At 41.4% G+C, this 19,099-nt stretch overlaps 2 protein-coding genes across 5 annotated transcripts in view; one reads left to right on the forward strand and one right to left on the reverse strand.

Annotated features, from left to right (window-relative positions):
- The first annotated feature begins 440 nt into the window (after window positions 1-440).
- RPP38 (ribonuclease P/MRP subunit p38) lies at window positions 441-3,933 on the forward strand. Of its 3 annotated transcripts, none has more exons than XM_039548763.1 (3): window positions 441-550; window positions 819-1,157; window positions 2,885-3,933. In XM_039548763.1, the coding sequence occupies exon 3, from the start codon at window positions 2,912-2,914 to the stop codon at window positions 3,758-3,760; it is 849 nt and encodes a 282-aa protein (XP_039404697.1). In that variant the 5' UTR covers window positions 441-550; window positions 819-1,157; window positions 2,885-2,911; the 3' UTR covers window positions 3,761-3,933. The 3 variants fall into 3 exon arrangements, with proteins under 3 accessions (XP_039404697.1, XP_039404698.1, XP_039404699.1); XM_039548764.1 differs by having other exon boundaries at window positions 819-961; XM_039548765.1 differs by having other exon boundaries at window positions 819-939.
- Window positions 3,934-4,139: 206 nt separating this feature from the next.
- Window positions 4,140-19,099, reverse strand: part of NMT2 (N-myristoyltransferase 2) — a 35,369-nt gene continuing 20,409 nt past the window's right edge. For both annotated transcript variants that reach the window (XM_039548760.1, XM_039548761.1), the window contains 5 exons: window positions 17,911-18,019; window positions 13,806-13,976; window positions 11,260-11,427; window positions 8,505-8,642; window positions 4,140-8,308 (listed from right to left, as the gene is read on the reverse strand). In XM_039548760.1, coding sequence (XP_039404694.1) covers window positions 8,288-8,308; window positions 8,505-8,642; window positions 11,260-11,427; window positions 13,806-13,976; window positions 17,911-18,019 — 607 coding nt within the window. In that variant the 3' untranslated portion in view covers window positions 4,140-8,287. The remainder of the gene's footprint in view (window positions 8,309-8,504; window positions 8,643-11,259; window positions 11,428-13,805; window positions 13,977-17,910; window positions 18,020-19,099) is intronic.

A 19,099-nucleotide genomic window follows, 5' to 3' on the forward strand; every position in this document is an offset into this window, starting at 1 on the left:
AGTCCCTGTGAAGCACCCCGTCACCTGGCCCTGACTTTGTTAGCTGATATACGACGAAGCAGGTCTGCCATCGCCTATGCGCCAATTTTCGGGAGCGCTCGAGCCCTGGGAACGCCAGTAGTGAGCCTACGGCGACCCCCGCCAAGGGCAGGCCCCCGGCAGCAGCGCTTTAACGCTGCTTTGCACCAACGCTACGGCGCTCCCCGATGCGGCCCCGAGCGCAGCCCGGGCACCGCCCGCCCAGCCGCCACCGCGGGACCCGCCCGAGCAGCCCAGCGCTCCCTCGCCCCCGCGACGCCCGCACGGCTCCTGCCCGGCCCGCTCCGGACACCGCCCAGCCGCGGTCGGGGGGGGAGCGGGGGCGGGAGCGGGGCGGAGCGGGGCGAGCGGGGGCGAGGGCGGAGCGGAGCCGGGGACGGAGCGGGACCAGACTGGGGGCGGAGCGGGGCCGAGGGCAGAGCGGAGCCTGACCAGGGGCGGAGCGGAGCCGGGGGCGGAGCGGGACCGTGCTGCGGACCGCGGCGTGTTCCCAGAGCGCGGGGTGGCCGAGGTAGGGCCGGCTCTGTGCCGGCGGACGCCGCGCAGCTGCGGCCTGGCCCCCGCGGTCGGGCAGCCGGAGGCCGCCGCGCTCCCCTGGCCGTCTGGGCGCGGTCCGGCCCGCAGCTGCTCAGCGGGTGGGGGGGCGGCGGCGGCCCGGGATGCGGCGGTCCGGGAAGCGGGTGCTGCGGTCCCGGCGGAGGCCCCGCCACAGGGACCCGGCGGCGGCTGCCGTGCATCGTGCTGGGGGCCGTGCTTAACCCGCGTTTCCCTGTTGCCAGGAGCTGGAGGAGCCCGCGGAGCGCTCTGCAGCGGAAGCGGCTGGAGAAGGTTCCTGGTGGTGACGTGGACGGTGTTTTCCCGATCTCCTTTCCGCAGGAAGCGAGGGGGGTCGCGACGGTGGTGCGAGCTGGAGGAACTCAGTGTTTGTTTTATCACTCGTTGCTCTGTTTCCTTATTCCTGCACGCTTGTTTTTCTCAGGAGTGCCCATTTTGAACAGAAAAGCGTATTCTTTGAACTGTGAACATGTTCCATGTTTCTTTCCTTGTGCACAAGTCTGCTGCTGATTTTGCTTGTCACAGGTCATCAGAGCATCCCTAATTGAAAGCTTTTAAAAGCGGTAACCCAGAGCTCTTTTTTTTTAAGCAGTCACAAGCTTCCGTTCTAACTCGGTCGTATGTAAGAATTTTTGTGGTTATTTCCATTCTTTAGTTGTGTTCACTTTTTGGTTGTTGCCACTGTGATGGTAAGCAAAAGGGATTAGATAACTGCATAAATGATAGCTCCATAAAGGACTGATAGGTTAAGTTGGCACATTTTTATTCTTATATCCCAGATGCAACCATTCTGGGTGCTTGGGAGCTGAGGGGAATGCCAGCCCTGTCCTCCCCAGATGGTTTTTCCAGTTTCTACTGTTGGAGGCAGATAACTGGGTTGGATGGACCATTGCTAAGGTGGCCCAGGGCATTTCACAGATTATTCTGAGAGTGCTCAAGAGTGCCACAGTGCTTTTTTGTATTTTGGAATCCTCAGTTTTACTGTTCTCTGGAAACTCCTTCACTGGTTTTGACTCTTATTTTGGGTAACAGTTCACATTGCATTGATACAACTTTGTTCCAGGTGGAATGATAGAGTATAGACTATCTTGAGTTGGACAGAATTCACAAGGATCATCAAATCCAACTCCTGGGCGTTCTGGTCCAACTCGTAGCCCACCCCCAGAATCACACTGTGTACATCTTTCTCCTGCTGTCCTCCAGACAAGTTTACTGAGTGAAAATCTGTCCAGACAGATGTTGCTTGATGGCAGTACACTTGTGTGAAGATGGTGTTTGTCTTTTTATAGCAAGGTAGCTCACTACCAGTACACAGGTATGAGCAGCAGAATGGTATCTTTTGGGTGGCAGCCTTGAGATGTTCATGAGCTGTACATAAATGCAATCTGTACGCCTGCTTGGGTAACTAGGAAACCTAGGAGGGAGTCATGTCATGTTTCCCCTGATTACAAACCTGAACTGCTCTTATTCTGTAAGGTTGCCTGTGTAACAATGAAGATATTGCTAGTTCCCAAGCAGGAGCATGGGGGTTTTGCAATTTACCAGGGACATCACCAGGCTTGACTTTGTGTCTTCACTGCTACTCTGAACTAGATCAATCAGAGCAAGAACAATTACGCTTTCTCCATTCCTGTTCAGTTTTTCTCATCCCTAAAGGCATGGTCCAGGTGACACAAAAGACCCCTTCTGAACTTTTGGAGGCATGTAGGGGATTGCCTTCCTTCCCTGAAAGCATAAATTATTAAGAGTCTGCAAGTTACTATCATGCCTTCCAAATAGAGAAAAACACAAAGGCATGGACTAAAGACTGAAAAGACAAATTTCTAAAAATCCTAAATAAATTCAGGAGCTCGTTTCATGTTGTGCTTCAGATTTTTTGCCTTTTTTTTCCCTCCCATGTCATGGGGGACAATGCAGCTGTTCAAGACCGAAAATGGAGTGGTCCATCAACCTGTGATTCTGGGGATGGGTTGTTGTTTGGTTGGGTTTGTGGTTTTTTTTACATCTGTAATACCTCCAGCTGCTTTTCAGCTTTGTAAGGGTCTGTTGTCACTGCTGTGGCCTTACTGTCCTGTCCAGCTATTTATTTAAAAAAAAAAAAAAAAAGCAGCTCCACACCTGCCCTGTGGAAGATGTGTGAAGGATTGGTGCCAATGTGAGGAGGTTGACAGATGCTAGTATCACTGACATAGGATGTTTCACTTCTGCATTCCCAGAAGAAGCTTCTGGTAACAATGTCCACAGCACACAGTACAGTATTTGAACTAAGGTCTTGCTCTTTCTTCCTTAGGGTGACAAAACACAGAACCACCTCAGGATGTCTGTAATTCAGCAAGGGACGGCAACACTTCGGAAAGCAAAGAAAACCACTGTAAAAACATGCCTAGATAACCCCTTTGTTTTCCAATGGAAAACCATAGATGGAGAAGATATGCATTTTATACTAGAGACCTTAGAAGAAAGGATTAAACATACTGGACTTAAAAAGATTGAGAGTCCAAGAAAGAAAAAACGTTCCCTTACAAAAAAACAAACAGAAAGAAAGTGTGATGCTGGCACCAATGAACTCCCTAAAGAGGAGACAGAAAGCCACCAACAAAAACCAGGATGGACTGACGTAAGTATCAGAAGACAGCTTGCTATTGGAGTTAATGAAGTTACAAAAGCATTGGAAAAAAATGAACTACTTCTCTTGCTGGTGTGCAAGTCTGCCAAACCTGCCATGATCACGACGCACCTGATCGAGCTGAGCGCAAGCCGCGCCACGCCGGCAGGGCAGGTGCCACGGCTCAGCGAGACCATTGCGCCCCTTCTTGGCCTAACATCCATTTTAGCACTTGGCTTCAAAAAGCAGTCCGACAAATTCACTGAAGCAATAGCAGCAATAATTCCAAAGATACCAGCTTTGGAAGTGCCCTGGCTTCAGTACAGAACTGAAGAATCCATGGCTTATGCAGATACAGATTCTTCAGAAAATCTGGAACCCGAAGAGCTTGCAGAGGTGCTGGGGGATGAGCTCACAAGTCAGAAGCAGAAGCATATGGAAAGCAATTGGCCTGATCTTTCAAATGTAATTTTGCAGCCTTTGAAAATCAAGAAACTTGTCCCAAATCCCGATAAGATAAAGAAACCGCCTCGCAAAAAGAAAAAGGCTTTTTCAGCGTAACTGATTTTAGTTTGGTTCTTTCCATTAAACTGATTTTTTAAATGCAGAATGGAGTACAGTTCTAACTGAACAATTCTTTTATACTTTACAGTGTAAAGCTCTTGAATACAAGGTGAACTTTATATTGCGTTTGGCTGAAGTACTTTCTGCTTTAATAAAGAATATTACTGCTACTTGAGTGTTAGTCTTTACCTGGGGATAAGTATTTCATTGGCAGCTGGAGATCAGAGTTAAAGCTGGTAATGAACATGCTAAAGTAATTTTAAGACGTAATTAATACTTCTTTGGAGTTAATGCAAAGCATTAAATGAACTTTGTATTTTTACACAGATAAACATACTTTAAGCAAAACAGATTTAAGTATAATTACTCAAACAAGTAAATACCAAAAGTGAAAGTTTATTTAAACAAAGGTCCATGCCAGTATAAGTCTTTTAAAGCTGGGATCAAGTAAACAGCTGTAATAGCACAGGCAGACTTCCCTTTTGAACTCTATTATAATAGTTTGTTCTGCTGAACAACAACTTGTTTTGGTCACAAATGTATGCAGACGTGGGTTCCACCTGATACCTTCTATATGGTATGCTGAAGGAAAAGCTATTTTCAAATACAAAACCAAATTACTACTGCTGCAGTATTAAAAAAAATACTTCCATATGGGAATTATTAACATGTATCCTGTGAGAAAATGTAAACCTAAATTCCATTAGATCTCTGTCTAAAATTGTTTCCCAGGAAATTGACATAAGCCGTATACTGTTTCATATAAAGTAGATGAGAACTGTAACTGCTACAAGACTGAAAACGTACCACGTAACTTCTGAGTTTCCTTAAATTTTACTGGGGACTATGAACAATTTCCTAATGAGGGAGTGGGGTTGTAGGAAGGAAGGGAAATAGTGCTGTAATTGAGGCAATCAACAGCCTAGGAATTTACTTGTAGAAGAAAGCATAAAATAACTGAGTTACTCTGTTGTTCCGTAAAAGGTAAAATTTACATGTATTTTTCAGAGATTTGTTAATCTAGACTTCCACTGCCATCCAAGAGATCATCTGTATTTTGAATTTATTTAGAAATTACTTTAGTTCATGACACCAACTACAAAGGCAGGCAGTAGCAATGAGCAGTGACTGTGCAGTCATGACGCTCCTTGAAGTTTAAACAAAGCATTTAATGCTAAAATTTTTGTCCTTGTCTGAGGGTGCAAGAAGAGGGGAGATTTCTTTGCCTTGTTTCATAGTCTTTCATACATGTCCTTTGTTCTGGCTTTCTGGATGCATAAAACTTTGAAGGCATGCTGGCACTAGTGTGCATCATTCCCAGGCTGGCTAACCATAGCATAAGAGTCTTAGCATTTACACAGAGCATAAGGACTAGCTTTCGTAAAGAACATCAGCACAGCAATCATATTTCAAGCACTTCACTGCCTGCCCAGGTCTATCTCTGTCTTCAGGGATTTGGGTTCCCTCTCCAGATAGGAAGTTACTTTGGGAAAGAAATAATAGATGTTTAAAAAGCCAGATGGGAAAGGTGGTGGAGCAAGCTTTAAAGCTGCCAATCCTTTGCAAACAACTATTAGGTTCTGAGGAGTCTTGCCTTCAGAGCGGGCCTTATGCACACAGGTTCAACCTTGGAAACAAGAGACGTGTCCCTCCTACTGAGCTCCTGACAGTGGCCCCACACAGATGTTCACCTTTTATTTAGTACCTGCTTAGGAAATCAAATTGAGCTGCCACAATTTTCACCTCCAGAGTAACTGTCTTTTATGTGGGTGCAGGCTGGGACACCTTCAAGACTCAAGTCCTCTTGATGCTGTGATACTTCAGCAAAACACTACAGGTGAAGAGCACTCAGGAGGGACAGAAGAGGCCATGCTTAACACACACAAGTCCATGAACAAAACTCTCCAAGAGCTGCCCCAACACTCAGGCTTAGATGCCTGCTTCCCTCATGCCCTCTGGCCAATAAATTTTCTCTCTCAGCTACAATGCTGCACAGCTTCTACAGGAGCATGTCTCTGCGCTCTTGCCCCTCAGTGAATATGCAGAGTGAGCCAGAAAACAAGACAGAAATTTATCCCTTGGATTCAGAAGCAAATGGCGCTATTTTACTAGAAGGGAGCATAAGACTGGCCACGCTCCTTCCTTCATGTGCCCTAACCTGAAGATTTGGGTAAAAGCCAGGCTGCAGGAAACTCATGTTCAAGTCTGTCTTCTACCTGGACATACTTGGTCAAGGACAATACTTGAAAGGATTTGCCTTCTGATTTCAGAGAAGATAGGAGGAATCATCTGCCTAACATTTCTTCCATGTGCATTTTTTTGAGGGGAAGGAAGGCAGAGAACATGAACGTATCTTACACCTGGGCTGTGGATCACCTGGGCTGTCTCAGCAAGGAAGTACCTTAGCCATGAGGACACAGCTATGCCCTGCTGTCCTACCTCACCTCTGGCACCCTTGAGGATTGCTGAGGCTCTGCCTTTAAGAGCCGAAGCAGAACACACTGAGCTCCTTGGTGAACCTCCTCCTCATCCCAGAGTGCTCCATGAGAATGCCCTGCCAAGGAGGCACCTTCTTGCCTTTTAGGAGATAAAAACTTAAGTCTTTGATGGCATTGAGATTAAATCCTTCTTGTTACCTCAGGTATCATTACCATCAGTTATGTTTTCAGGCACTTAATTATGCTCAGGCCTCACACAGAGTCCAAGCTCTCTCTGCACCACCCATTTTGACTGCTACTAGCACAGAGGTATCAAGAGTGGCCAGAGATGTAAAGCCCAACTGCATTAGATCTCCTCTGAAGACCTCTTAAATTCAAGAGCTCCCGAGCTGGTGCACAACCAGGGGTCAAACAAACCACGTTCAGTCCCTTCCTTTGTTTGAAGGAAGTCGAATGCTTTAATCAGCTATAATGCAATAAGGGAAAGGATTTATCACTGTTTCTAGGGCAGAGTCCTCTCACCACAATTCAACAAGAAAAAGAAACCAAACCACAAGCCATTCACACATTGGAAAAGGAGCGGGAAGAAAGAAAAACCCCACTGCTACAAGGAGGTGGGTAGGGCTAACAGTTTTGAAGAACAGACAAATTTATCTTCATGTACAGAATTAAACTTTCAGCAAAATCTGCTGTCAGAATTACAGGCATGTTTAAAAGGAAAGTAAGACATTTGCATTTCATGAGATATTCAAGTCACATTCAAAAGATGCTCACAGCACAGAGGCTTCACTACCACAATTTGGCACTTTCAGCTAGAACAGTTTCTTAACGCAGATTTTCTCAGTGCTCACAATTCTGCAGCATCCATGAGCTGAAAGAACTGCTATCATCTCTAGCTATGATGCTATGCTGGAATGCATATAAAGTGCTTCAGAAGCCACTCCTGCTGCCGAGCATTCATGAGGGAATTAAAAGAGCTCCACCCAACAACAAAGATCAGCCCTCCTGCATTTCAGGAAGCGCAGTACAGAGACTTCCGAGGACGGAGGGCAGAGCATTTCTCTTCTGCTTACCAGCCACATACATAGCAAAACTTCTTGTTCCAAAGTCAGGATAAAAACACTACCAGGAACAATTTATGAATACATATTTACACAAGGTACTTTTCATTAGAATTACAGACTTCATAGGAAATCAAAGTAGACAAAGGAATATGTGCAATTTCGCAGAAGCGTTGAAAACATTCAAACTATAAATATCCTGATAGCACTACTAAAATTCTTAGTTTTACACACAGGCTGATGTTATTCTACTGAGGAAAAACTAAGGTTTTGTGCCACAACTGTAAATTAAGTACAGTAATGTATTATCATTCTGGCAACGTAGATAACACCTGCACTGAACAGTGCGATACTGTTAAATCAATCCACTGATCTATTTAAGATCAAAGTACAAATCTGTATTTTTTATTGATTTGGCAGCGTTGCTTATGGAGAAACAAATGCACTAGTTAAACCAGTACATTGTCATACTGCTCCAGTTACAAAAACATCCAGGACTTCCATAGAGCTACAAAGGTATCGTACTTCGTGATTTTCCCCCAAATGACGATATCCATGTTAAGTAATTAAGCAAAGATATACTCCAGTTTGTATCCTTCATTCTGTTACACTGACATACATACATCACCACTTAATAAATAGAAATGCAGCAGTTCATCCACATAATAGCAAATATTTTAGTACCCTAATCCACCACTGAAGTTCAGTTTGTACAAAACAGTCTTTTCTACAGAGTGGAAAAAAATACCTTCTTCTCATCAAGGTGCAAGCTAAGCTTTGAAACTTAAATGAATGTGCTTTTTATTCTTTTCATGGACAATAGAAGAGTTTCATGGACCATCTGATCTATCTGAAAATGCATAAATTTGGTCACATGTGGATGTCTTCGTTGATCAGATTTAACGGACTATTTCAGTATCACTGACGTTGTGCTTTTACTCCTCTTGAACAATACTATTTCAAGAGTTATGGAGATCAAATTAACTCAAACGATGACCTCGAGAGTTCTAGAAACGTAAGTGTTCTCATTGTAATACAAGACCAACCTAAAGGAAGAAGAAAAAGATATTATTTTAGTTCAAATGTGGCAGTAAACGTAAACATCAATAGTCTCTGCATCTCAATTATGGATCATGAACAGGGCCAATTAACTTATTTTAAAACTTCTGCCCATTTTTGGCCAGTGCAGATTAATGTACCATTACACCTAATGGAATTCAGAAACTCATTTTTCTCCCTTACCTTTTCAGATTCCATGCCTGGACACCTCCAGTTGTACAAGTAATACTGCAAATTTCCATCTCCAATCCCAAACTTGAGTTTTTCCAGGAATGTTTTGTTTTCCATTAAGTCTAGTGCATTGAACACATCAAATCCTTTCTGGCAACAGCAAAACATTTTTTAAATTTTACTTTTGAAAGTTTCAAATGACACACAAATGATACTTTACAGAGTGGCAAGAGACTTAGGGTATTCAGAAACTTAGTGTCAGCTTCAACAATAAAATAGGCAGGGTTTTAGAGGGATTATGTTGACACAAAATCCCACTCTGACTCCATGCAGAACGCATAGAACCTAAGTCAGTAACTCAACATTTTGGGTTTTACTTTGAAGGTCAGGTGTTTTGTCCTGTAACTGCCAAACTAATTCTAAACTAATTTAATAGAGTGTGATATGAAGATAAAAATAAACATCAGCTGACAAGCAAATCCTAAAAGCAATTTGCTGAGCTGAATTTGTACCTCCAAAACCCATGCTTCGGAATTAGAAGTCCAGAAAGGAGACTGGTGGGCTGTCCCCAGAAAAGAGCCAAACACCCACACAGCCTTTGGTTTACTCCTCTCCCACAGGATGGGGAGAAAACAGAAGGAAGGCAAGACATCTTGTGAATTGAAATAATGTCAGTTTAATAAAGAAAGCAAAAGGGGAAGGCACAAGGGAAGCGAAGAGAATTCATTCACTACTTCCCACTGCTAGACAGATGTCAAACCACTTCCTGGGAAGCAAGGTCTCAGCCTGCATAATGGTTGTTAGGGAACATAAATGCTATCACCGGAAGCATCCCCCCCTTCCTCCTCCTTTCCTTCAGCCTTTAAGAACATCATATGGTGTGGAATAGCCCTTTGGTCAGTTGGGGTCACCTGTCCTGGCTATGTCCCCTCCCAACTTCTTGCCCACCCTCAGCTTCCTCACTGGGGGGGAAAGAGAGAAAGCCTTGAGGCTGTGCAAGCACTGTTCAGTAAAAACCAAAACAAACTGTGTTATCAGCCCTGCTTCAGTGACAAAGTGCAGCACCATATGGGCTGCTAGGAACAAAGTTAATTCCATCCCAGCCAGACTCAGTATGTTCGTAAACAAAAGGCTGTGAACAGGACTGCATTTATCATCTCTCTTCCATTGCCTTACCTCTCCTCATGTAAAATTCAACTGCCAGATCTGCAACTATAATTAGGCATCTAATGATGCATTACAGGCCCAGCAGGTACTTTAGAAATCACAGGTGTCTAAATCCCACTATTGCAAGGGATATACGATGATCCCCTCGAAAGGAAAGAGTCACATGTCACATTGGGAGAGAAATGTATGCAGGGGAAGGTACAAAGCCCTGCAGTCAGACCATGGAACTGCCTCCTCACCTGTCCCATCCATGGCCTAGAGAAGGGCCAGACACACAGCTCCCTGTGCCACACTTCTAATGGAGACCAACCTTTTTCTACCTTGACTTTTAAGAATAATTTTAAGTATTTTTAGCCACTTCTGAAAATTATACTACCTTCTCAAAGTCTGTCTCTGAAGTTCCTTTTGGATTATTCTGGAGCCTGAATAACAGTATTCTCCATGACTGTCCAGGAGTTTTCCCTGACAAATAGTTACTAAACTGCTTCTAGGTTAACAAGCCTCAGCAAGCAGTTCCTATCACAGATGGCAGCTCAGCTGCAGTGTTGCATGAACATGGCTGGGACAGACAGCTTGAAGACTGTGTGGCTGCCTTCATGCAGCCTGAAGTCTGAACAGATACAGCCTTTGCAGACCATCACTGGCTTCATATGGAACCAACACAGAAATCCCCGTGGCATGTGCAGGCAGCTCTGAACATGGCCTGCTGGAGCACAGGCAGCACTGCCTGCACTGAGCACTCCCCAGGCAGCTGCAACACCACCAGCAGTGCGGCAGCAACACCTCAGCTGGAACGAGGTGCAGAAAGAAAACGTGCCTGTGCTCTGCAGCGTGCTGGGAATGGTTGTAGAGTGGATGCTATGGACTGGATGAAGCTCGTGCAGTTCTTTGAACCACCCAGGCCAAACAGGTCTCTGCAAATTCACTCAGAGTGCTGGTATGTGCCACTGGTGTAAGCACTGCACTCCCACGAATCCCTAATCACTAAGAGCTGAGCAATAGTTTTTCATCAGACAGCACTAAACTCTCAAAATTCTTCTGTTTAAGAGCTTAATTTATAGTCTTCTCCCTTCCATTCAACTAAAAATCTATCAGTGTAATGCCATACATAAAGGTATGCTTAAAAGCTACAAGGACATCATCTACACAGCTTTACACGTAGTAATGATAAAATGATAACGCTCACATAAATAAACTTTTACATTTTTTAGAAATAAGAAATAATTTAAAAAAGCAAAGTGTATTTTATAGCACTTATTAATTCATCTCCAAGGGAAATTCTTTTAGTGATACTTTTCGTTCTTCTGATACTTAGTGACTATGGTCACCAGTGTGCTCTTGGGCGTTTCCACAGTTCAAGCTATTGCAAACACTTCATGCATTTGTCATTTCACAGCATCACTCAAAGTAAAAAGGAAAAACAAGCATAGTGCTTTATATTTTGATATATATATTGTATATGTCTCATCAACTGCATTCTGTGCTGTAGATAGTAAAACTGAATGCACTGGCACAGATAAATTACTCCAGTTCTTACCTTGCCACCACTCCTAAGAATACTTTTGTGAATGAAGCAGAAAAAACCCAACCTACAACTTACCAATTTAGCTATAATGAGTGCATCATTCATTAAGTCCAAGAGGGGAGTCTCTGTATGAATATTGTAAAAGGAATAGGCAGCTTTGAGGCTTTTATGAACAGGATGATGCATCACTGTTGAAGGTAATGTGTAGAAACTGAGGAAGTCTGTTAAAATACCTTTTGAACCCTACAAAAAACCAAACCAAAACAAAAGTCCATTAATAAGTAATCAATTACTGGTTAGGCTAACGTGGCAGTTCTACAGAAAGTAAGTAATAAATGCAGCAAGGTTTGTGCACTGTAAGTATCATGGGATAACAGCTAGTCTTGGCTAAGATTTGAGGAAACAAACATTTAAATTTTTCTAGTCTATTACACCACTAACATTTTGACAAACAATTGTCAAAGCAGTAGTTTGCTATAGACAAAGCTAACAAAGCACACTTCCACTAAAAGTATTGAAGTTTTTTTCCAACTGAACTAATTTTTAATAAAATAGTCTTAAAATATTATGGATATTTAAAAAATCTGATGACATTCACATCAAAGAATAATCTTCTCATCTTTCTAAAAATAGAGGAAAAATATACTGTGCTGGTATACAAAGCATATTTAAATATTAATCAACAAGCACAACCTATTTGTTGGACAACAGTGCTAAATCACATTGAAATTCTAGTAAAACCAGTAGTCATCAAAAAAGGTGTTTATACAGAAATCTAAAGTATACTACATAAAACTTCTTAATTTCACACATCTAAGGAAGTTTGGCCACCTTCAAGAGCATGTATTAGTTGGAAATAGGAAATAATTATTACATGGGCTATGAAATAATTATTACATGGGTTATGACTAACATGCTGAGCACAAAAAACTCCCCAGAGTATCTCCAAGAAAATAAGGCAAAGGAGACACACAAATGCTTCTTCTTGCTTGTTTACTTTATTTTTGAATGACTAGTAACCACTAATCAGAGTTCAATGAAGGACCTCACGTGGCTCCTTAAATTAGTAGTATTTCTACAGTAAAAAGTAAAACAGTTGAACATACCACATGCAAAAAAGCTTTTGTCTTAGAGCAGGTACAGATTCTGTAGTAGAGTAATACTAACTACAAGGAACAGAAAAGTGATTGAGTCACTCACTAAATTCAGTAAGGATGATGAAAATATTAACTCATAAATTATACAGAGTATTTTAAGGTTTTAGATCTGCACATTACAGAGATGACTTATAAGTCTGACACTAGCTTTTCCAAGTCACAGAGGTCTTAAAAAGATTTTAAGCACTAACAAACCTACATTTTGTATAGTAAAAAACTACTCCAAGAGACAGCATAAAACAAGTAAGTGAAGACTGTGCTGTTAACATGGCACTGTTAATGTCACATTCATGATGATCCTGGTGCTTGTGAACTCTCCTGTAGGCTTCAACTCACAAAGCAAGCCAAAAACCAACCCAGGGAGCAGGGCAGAGGGGCAGGGAAAAGAGGGAGTGGAGAAAGAAGGTGGGACTGTAAATTAGACCATGGAAAAGTCCAGCGAGCACTAGACCCACTACAAAGTAACTAAAAAGCTAAGCTTGGACAATAAAAACTGATAGGCAGGACTACTCATCTCCAGCAGCACTAGGTTTCCTAATTCAGCTGAGGCTCCTGCACAAATTCAGGTTACAGTGTGGGAATGCTGAGCTTCACAACCTAGGACTTCTGTGAGGAGAAGGTTTAGGGATGTTAGTGCTGATCATTTTTAAATAACGTTATCACTTTAAGCAAAGTAATACACTGTCTAAATATGCTGTCTAGAACTGATTTTGTATGGACTCAAAGGGAAGGGTGTATCTTTCCACTAGCTTTAGAGCACCTATTCCAAACATGTCTGGGAAATTTCCAGTCCAATGCTAATCTACTCCTGCACTCCATATTTTCAGAGAAGCATTATGCCCAGTTGTTTGGAGGGTGGGGGTGATAGATGTGTGTATATATATATATGCAAATACATACACATATATACACATTCTTTTACTGGAAAAAACACACTTTACTGAAGCAAACCATCAAAAAACATAATTCCCCCAGCAGGTGCCTCTAAAATTAGATTTAAAAGAAGAATTTTGTAATGGTGTATGGCAGAAAGATGTACACATGGGAGAATGACAGTCAATTCAAAACAAATCCTTATCTCAGTCACTGCATCATTTTTCCTTTTTTCTAGAAAAGGAGGTTTGAAGACCACTGCTTATTATCATATCGTATCTCAGTAAAAAAGAATCAAGAAACGCAGGTGGAAGAGTTGATCTTAAAATATATAAAGTTCTTGGCAAGATAGTGATATTTTGCTATTTCAGAATTCTTCTTTAAGATACCCTGTTATAAGAGCACTTTATCACAGTCATTTTCTCATTAACAGAACGTAATAGAAAGAATAAAGCTTTCACTCATGGTATCAAATTCTACCTATGCCACGCATGTTTCATACTGCCTGCATTTCAAAAACCTGATGCTGATACGAACTACTGTCAGTGGCACTCACACACACACATTCACATATGTAAGGGCATATTTTACCTCTACCACGTAAGTGTCAATAATATGATCCCGAGGCAGGAACCAGTGGGCCACCTCTTCTTCATCCATAACAGGAGCAAGATTAAACTGCTTCAAGTAAGTATTGATTAATTCTTGTACTGCTTTAGTATCTTTTTGTTCCATTGGTCTCAAACCTGAAGTCTTTGTGGCCTTATCATAAAAAAAGAAAAATAAACGTTAAGATGTTGAAAGGAAAACTGCCAACACAGCAAAGGCTGAAAGTAGGTTGCAGAGTCACTCCACTTGCTATAATGCATTCATTATTAGCCTACTTTATATCCCAGCCACCTAATTCATTATGCTATTTTACAAATGGTGCTCAACCAGAATTCCCTCTCTTCTAATTATTGAGACAGTCTGGGGCACTTCAATCTTTTTATTTCATTATTGAAACAGCTTCATTTCTCCAGAGAAAGACATACCCTCGTCAACTGCCTAGACTTCGTGCAGTTTGTTTTTTTGTTTTTTTTTTAGGTCAATCCATTTCTTATCTTCTAAACTACCTGGGGCTCAGACACAGAAACAAAACAAACGAACTTGCATATCAGAAGTTATCTGAAGACAAGAACACATGCAATTCAAACTTGTGGAAATTACAGTCAAGGTATACATCAATGTCAGCTGAATAAGTTTATTTAGAAATTATTTAACCAAAAAGATTCCACCCATTTTTAGCACTTGTAAACTCCCTTGCTAACAACTTTCTATACAGGCATAACTGCTATTCTGTTAACAAGAAAGCTTCTCATAACTTACAGCTGCCTGAAATGAAAAACTTTTTTTAACAAATAAAATTATTTTTCTGACTTTAAACATCAGAAAAGGAAAAAATTACTTTCTAGTACTATGCAATTACTGTTTAAACAAGCAAAAGTGATTAAAGTTTTCTTCCCAGCTTTTGCTAGCTTTCCTGGATGTTTCCTTTTGGGAAGGCTAATCCTTGTTCTCTTCAGCTCTAGTTTATCCTGCCACATCTGTTTGAGCTACATACTTGGGCACGTACCACATCAATCATAGCAAAGTCAATTGCAAGAACAGCCAGGTAAAGCCTTGATTACTGGAAGCCTGAAATTAGTGTAGCTGATTATGCTTTGCCCAAAAGGCATTATTCTGGGGGAGGTGTTTATTCATGCGCTCTGGGAGTCAGCAGCCAGATGAGAAATCAAGGCACATTTTGCCACAGCTCTGGCCTGTGTATTACATTTCAGTCATCCTGCTTTTCTAGGCAGCCTGGGACTATGGTTTGACTCCACAACAGCACGTCATCTATATTTTTAAATGTCCTTATTCCAGAAGGGCGTATACTTGACGAACAAGAAGGATGGAGGAAAAGCGGCTGGGCTGGAACACCTTTTTCCCCCCAGTAATGCTCAGAATGGCCACGAGTAAGTGATTATTTGCAATCCCAGAGGTGAGGGAAAGTGTACAGAACTGTTTCTCTGCTGGACTGGGCACATATTCATGCAACTGTCCTGCATCAGGATCTCAGTTGGTCAGGAAAAGATACAAACATTCTCCTGTCCTGACTCTAAATATAGTCAAATTTTACTTCTTCCAGAAAACTTCTTGCTCAAGAGATTAAACACTTAGGGAAAAAACCTTTTGTTTTTGGTATCTATAGGTACATGCACAGCCTTTAGGGAGGGTGGTATTTATTTATTACAGTATTTATTATATCTGAAAACCTTTTTAATTCAGGCTGTTCAAGTGATTAGGAATGATTAATTCTCTTAAAGGGAGATGAGCTCCAAGTGGCAATGATATTCCAAGGACACTAAGAAAAGAGGTTAAAATGCAAGAAACAGTGTTTGGTGCTGAGGGACAGGATAGCATGGCCTGAATTGACAAATTTCTTTGACAGTAGTGCTTAAAACAGCCTGAAACTGAGGAAGAAGAGCCTCAACAGCACTTAATCCCTTTCTCAGGCAAAGAAAAGCCCTCCAAATAAACCCAAAGCACAAGACCTAAAGACAAATCATCAGAACAAAGATTAAATCTTTATTTTCCATGGGAGAAGCTCCCAAATCCAACCTAAAATTAACAAAAATCCTGAAGTATATGGATTCTTACATCACTAAGTTTTAAAAGCTGATTTTGAAAGCACCTATTTTCTATTTGCACTTCTATGTGTAGTATATCTTTGCCTTAGCTATATTTTATGAATGAGATGTATTACTTGTTTTCCATAATTCACTTTTCTGTTGAAACTGGATTTTATGATAAAGGAAAATGATCAAGGTACAACTGCTACTTCTAATAATTCTCTGTAGTTACGCTTTTGGTACTATAAGGTCCTTTTTCTTTATTCACTCCCTGAGCTTTTTCCCTAAGAAACGTCACTAGAGTTGCCACCAAAACCTATACCTGAAATCGTATATTGCACTCTTTAGACTGTTAAAAACGTCTTCAAGATTTGATGGAAGCTATATTTAGCTGTCCAAGATTAAAACCCAATTAATTTGGTTATTAATTCTTAAACTATGCAAACTGCTGCCCTGCACGCAAGGGAGAGGCTGCATGTGCAGGCACAGTTGGCACCAGGCAGAGCAGGAAACAAGTGTCTCCGACAGCAGCAGGAGTATGGATCAAGCCATGGCATGTGCTCTATTCCAAGGGCTGCTCAGCCTACTACTCAAATATCTGAGCACTAAGAGAATCTGCAGCATCAAGCTAAATATAGCAACAGACACAATTTTCCAAAATCAGATAAATCATTATAAAGCACTATGAGTGAGGAAAAAAGTGTGGTTTTTCACCAAAAGGAAGGTTTTGTTTAAATAAAGAGGGGTTTACTGATAAGGTACAGGTAAAGGGTACTCTGCAAGCCCTACAAAAAAAGTAGCTTTTACAAGCATATAAATTGTTTTCAGCCATAAAGCTTGGACTAAATTCTGTAGGCTATTCATTACAGCAATGAGATTTTTTAACAGTATGTAGTATTTACAGTGACTTGCCCTATCATGGAAAAGCACCCTAAGGCTTTTTGCAAGCTTAACTATTAGCTGCAAACATGAGAAAAAAAAAATTTTAACTAACCCAGCTATGCCAGAACAATTGTTTTTTATTAGACCATGCAAACAAACAGTGCACAACACACTGAAGTGGCTTTTGCTGAGCCTGCTCAACGCAGAAGAACAACATTCTCTGACAGTGATGCCTTTTCCTGGTCTTAAAATCAAGAGGCATACACGGTTGGAAGGGGAAAAGGGATTTTACCTTGGTATTTATTTTAAGGATCCTTAGGTGTACACGTCCAGGTCATATGCATCGAGATGCACCCCGCCGAGTCTATGTCTGTGTCCCCCCTCCCCCCAACATTGGGTATATCATTATAGGTTTTACTAATTAGCATATCTATCAAAGATTCCCCAATGAGAGGCTCAAGTGAGCCCCCCTCCCCAAGGAACCTTCCCCTGGATGGTTCTATCTTGGTTCACAGAATGTGTTCTGGAGAGGACCTTGGGGTCTGGGGCACACTGATCCCTAGCTACGAAGCTTCTAAAATGTTTAGTCTCTTAGCTTGACAAACAAGAGTAAGAATGTAGGCAAAAAGCACTGGGAATACAGAAGTTGTAAAAAAGTATAACAGGGGTATAAAAGAAAAGGCAAAAATCTTCATGGCATCAACAGAACGGAAAAAAATCTGAATTAGAGTGGAATCAACAATATGATTGTATTCAGCCAAGTTGCTGAATGACTTCTCTGAGAATTTTAAGACATGAACTGTTGATTTTCTGTTCCAGTAATCTCTTATCAGATTAAACATACCGAGAATAGTTCTATGCATCTTCAACTCAATCCCACATGTTTGTGAAGTCAGGCTTTCTGGGTTTTTTTTCCTTTGTTTGTTTAAGGATTTTAGGTCAAAATTTGTATTTTCTCCATAGAGATCCAGATTTCCAGCAATAGTCTCTTCTGTTCAGTATAGCCCTTAAGGTCTTTTTCATCAACCAGAGATTATTTTTTTTTAATGTCCTGCACGCACTGCCTTTACACAGAAAAGCCTGTGCTGTCAGAGACAGATGGAAGGTTATTTTGGGCCTCACAATAACTGTGGGGAATCTCTAGAAGTCATACTGCTTACATCAGGAAGTCTGTAGAGCTTCATTGTTCTTTGTAGAGTCATGTTTCTACTCAAATGTGAAAATTTCACCTCCACCAATTTTCTAGGATTTAGTGATCGATGCCAATACCTGGAAATAAAACAAAATAATGAATTTAAATAGTATTTTATGTGTCAGCGTTACCTGCATGCATTTCCCTGCTTTCTTGCTCACTCATTTTCTACTCGTCGAATTTGTTTCTAAGCAAGTCTGTACCACATCCATAAGAAGGCTGATTAACAAAAAAAATTAAGGAAAAGCTATATCCAAGCAATAGCTTTTTAAAAAGCCTGCTATCACAGTATTTTCAACCTCAGCAAATGCTTTTTGATACAGAGTAAATAAGCACAGGACTAAACATCTTAGTATTTGCCAGCCCTGAAACCTCACCACACACACATAGTAACATTTACTTTCTTGTGCAGACAGGACCCTCTGCTTATGTTTTTAAGCATTTTTCTAAGGAGCTCTCCCTGTCCTGGGAGGTCATTGTGCAACAGAGTATCCCTGGTTATTCTAACACAGCATAGCTTTTTTTTTCCCCCCCATCATTCCTTACAGAAACTTACAGGATCTTTGGTGTTGAAAGGTACAAAACAATTTAAAATCAAAATGTACTCTGTCTTCCAGAAATCTAAACAACCAAACTAAAACTGCAGGAGCTGAACTTTTCCTAGTAGAAATAAAATCCATTCCAAGCAAATGAAATTGTATTTAACTGTAACTCTTCCCACATGGTAGTTTTCCTGTATTTATCAAATGCCAATAAAGTCCTCCTTTCTCCAAGAAAGATGACAGTATTTCAAAAGAAGCAAATCATTCAGTTACCAGAAATGCTCTGCCATCTCTGGCAAGCAACCAGGTTAACAGGGAAGCGTCCCAGCAGGGACACAGGCCACTTGAAAAACACAGGTATACAATGTTGTCATTGCTAGAACGGCTTCCACCAGAAGGTCAAAAGAAACATCTGTTAGTCTATTTAGTATGCTAAACAAACCACAAATTAAATTTTAGTCCGAGAAGCTGTTTTATCCAAGGCACTGGGAGGGAAGGGGGGAAAAAAAACCCACCACCACCAAAAACACGAACCCTGACAAACACTCAGGCCCTTCAGTTTAGTCAAGGCCACAACACTTAATACCATCGAATTTTATGCTTTTACTGTTTTTG

Source organism: Corvus cornix, chromosome 2 (genome assembly GCF_000738735.6).
Source record: "Corvus cornix cornix isolate S_Up_H32 chromosome 2, ASM73873v5, whole genome shotgun sequence".
Lineage (NCBI taxonomy): Eukaryota > Metazoa > Chordata > Aves > Passeriformes > Corvidae > Corvus > Corvus cornix.

Coding starts and splice junctions, on each gene's coding strand:
- RPP38 (XM_039548763.1), top strand. CDS start 2,912: ATGTCTGTAATTCAGCAAGGGACGGCAACACTTCGGAAAGCAAAGAAA.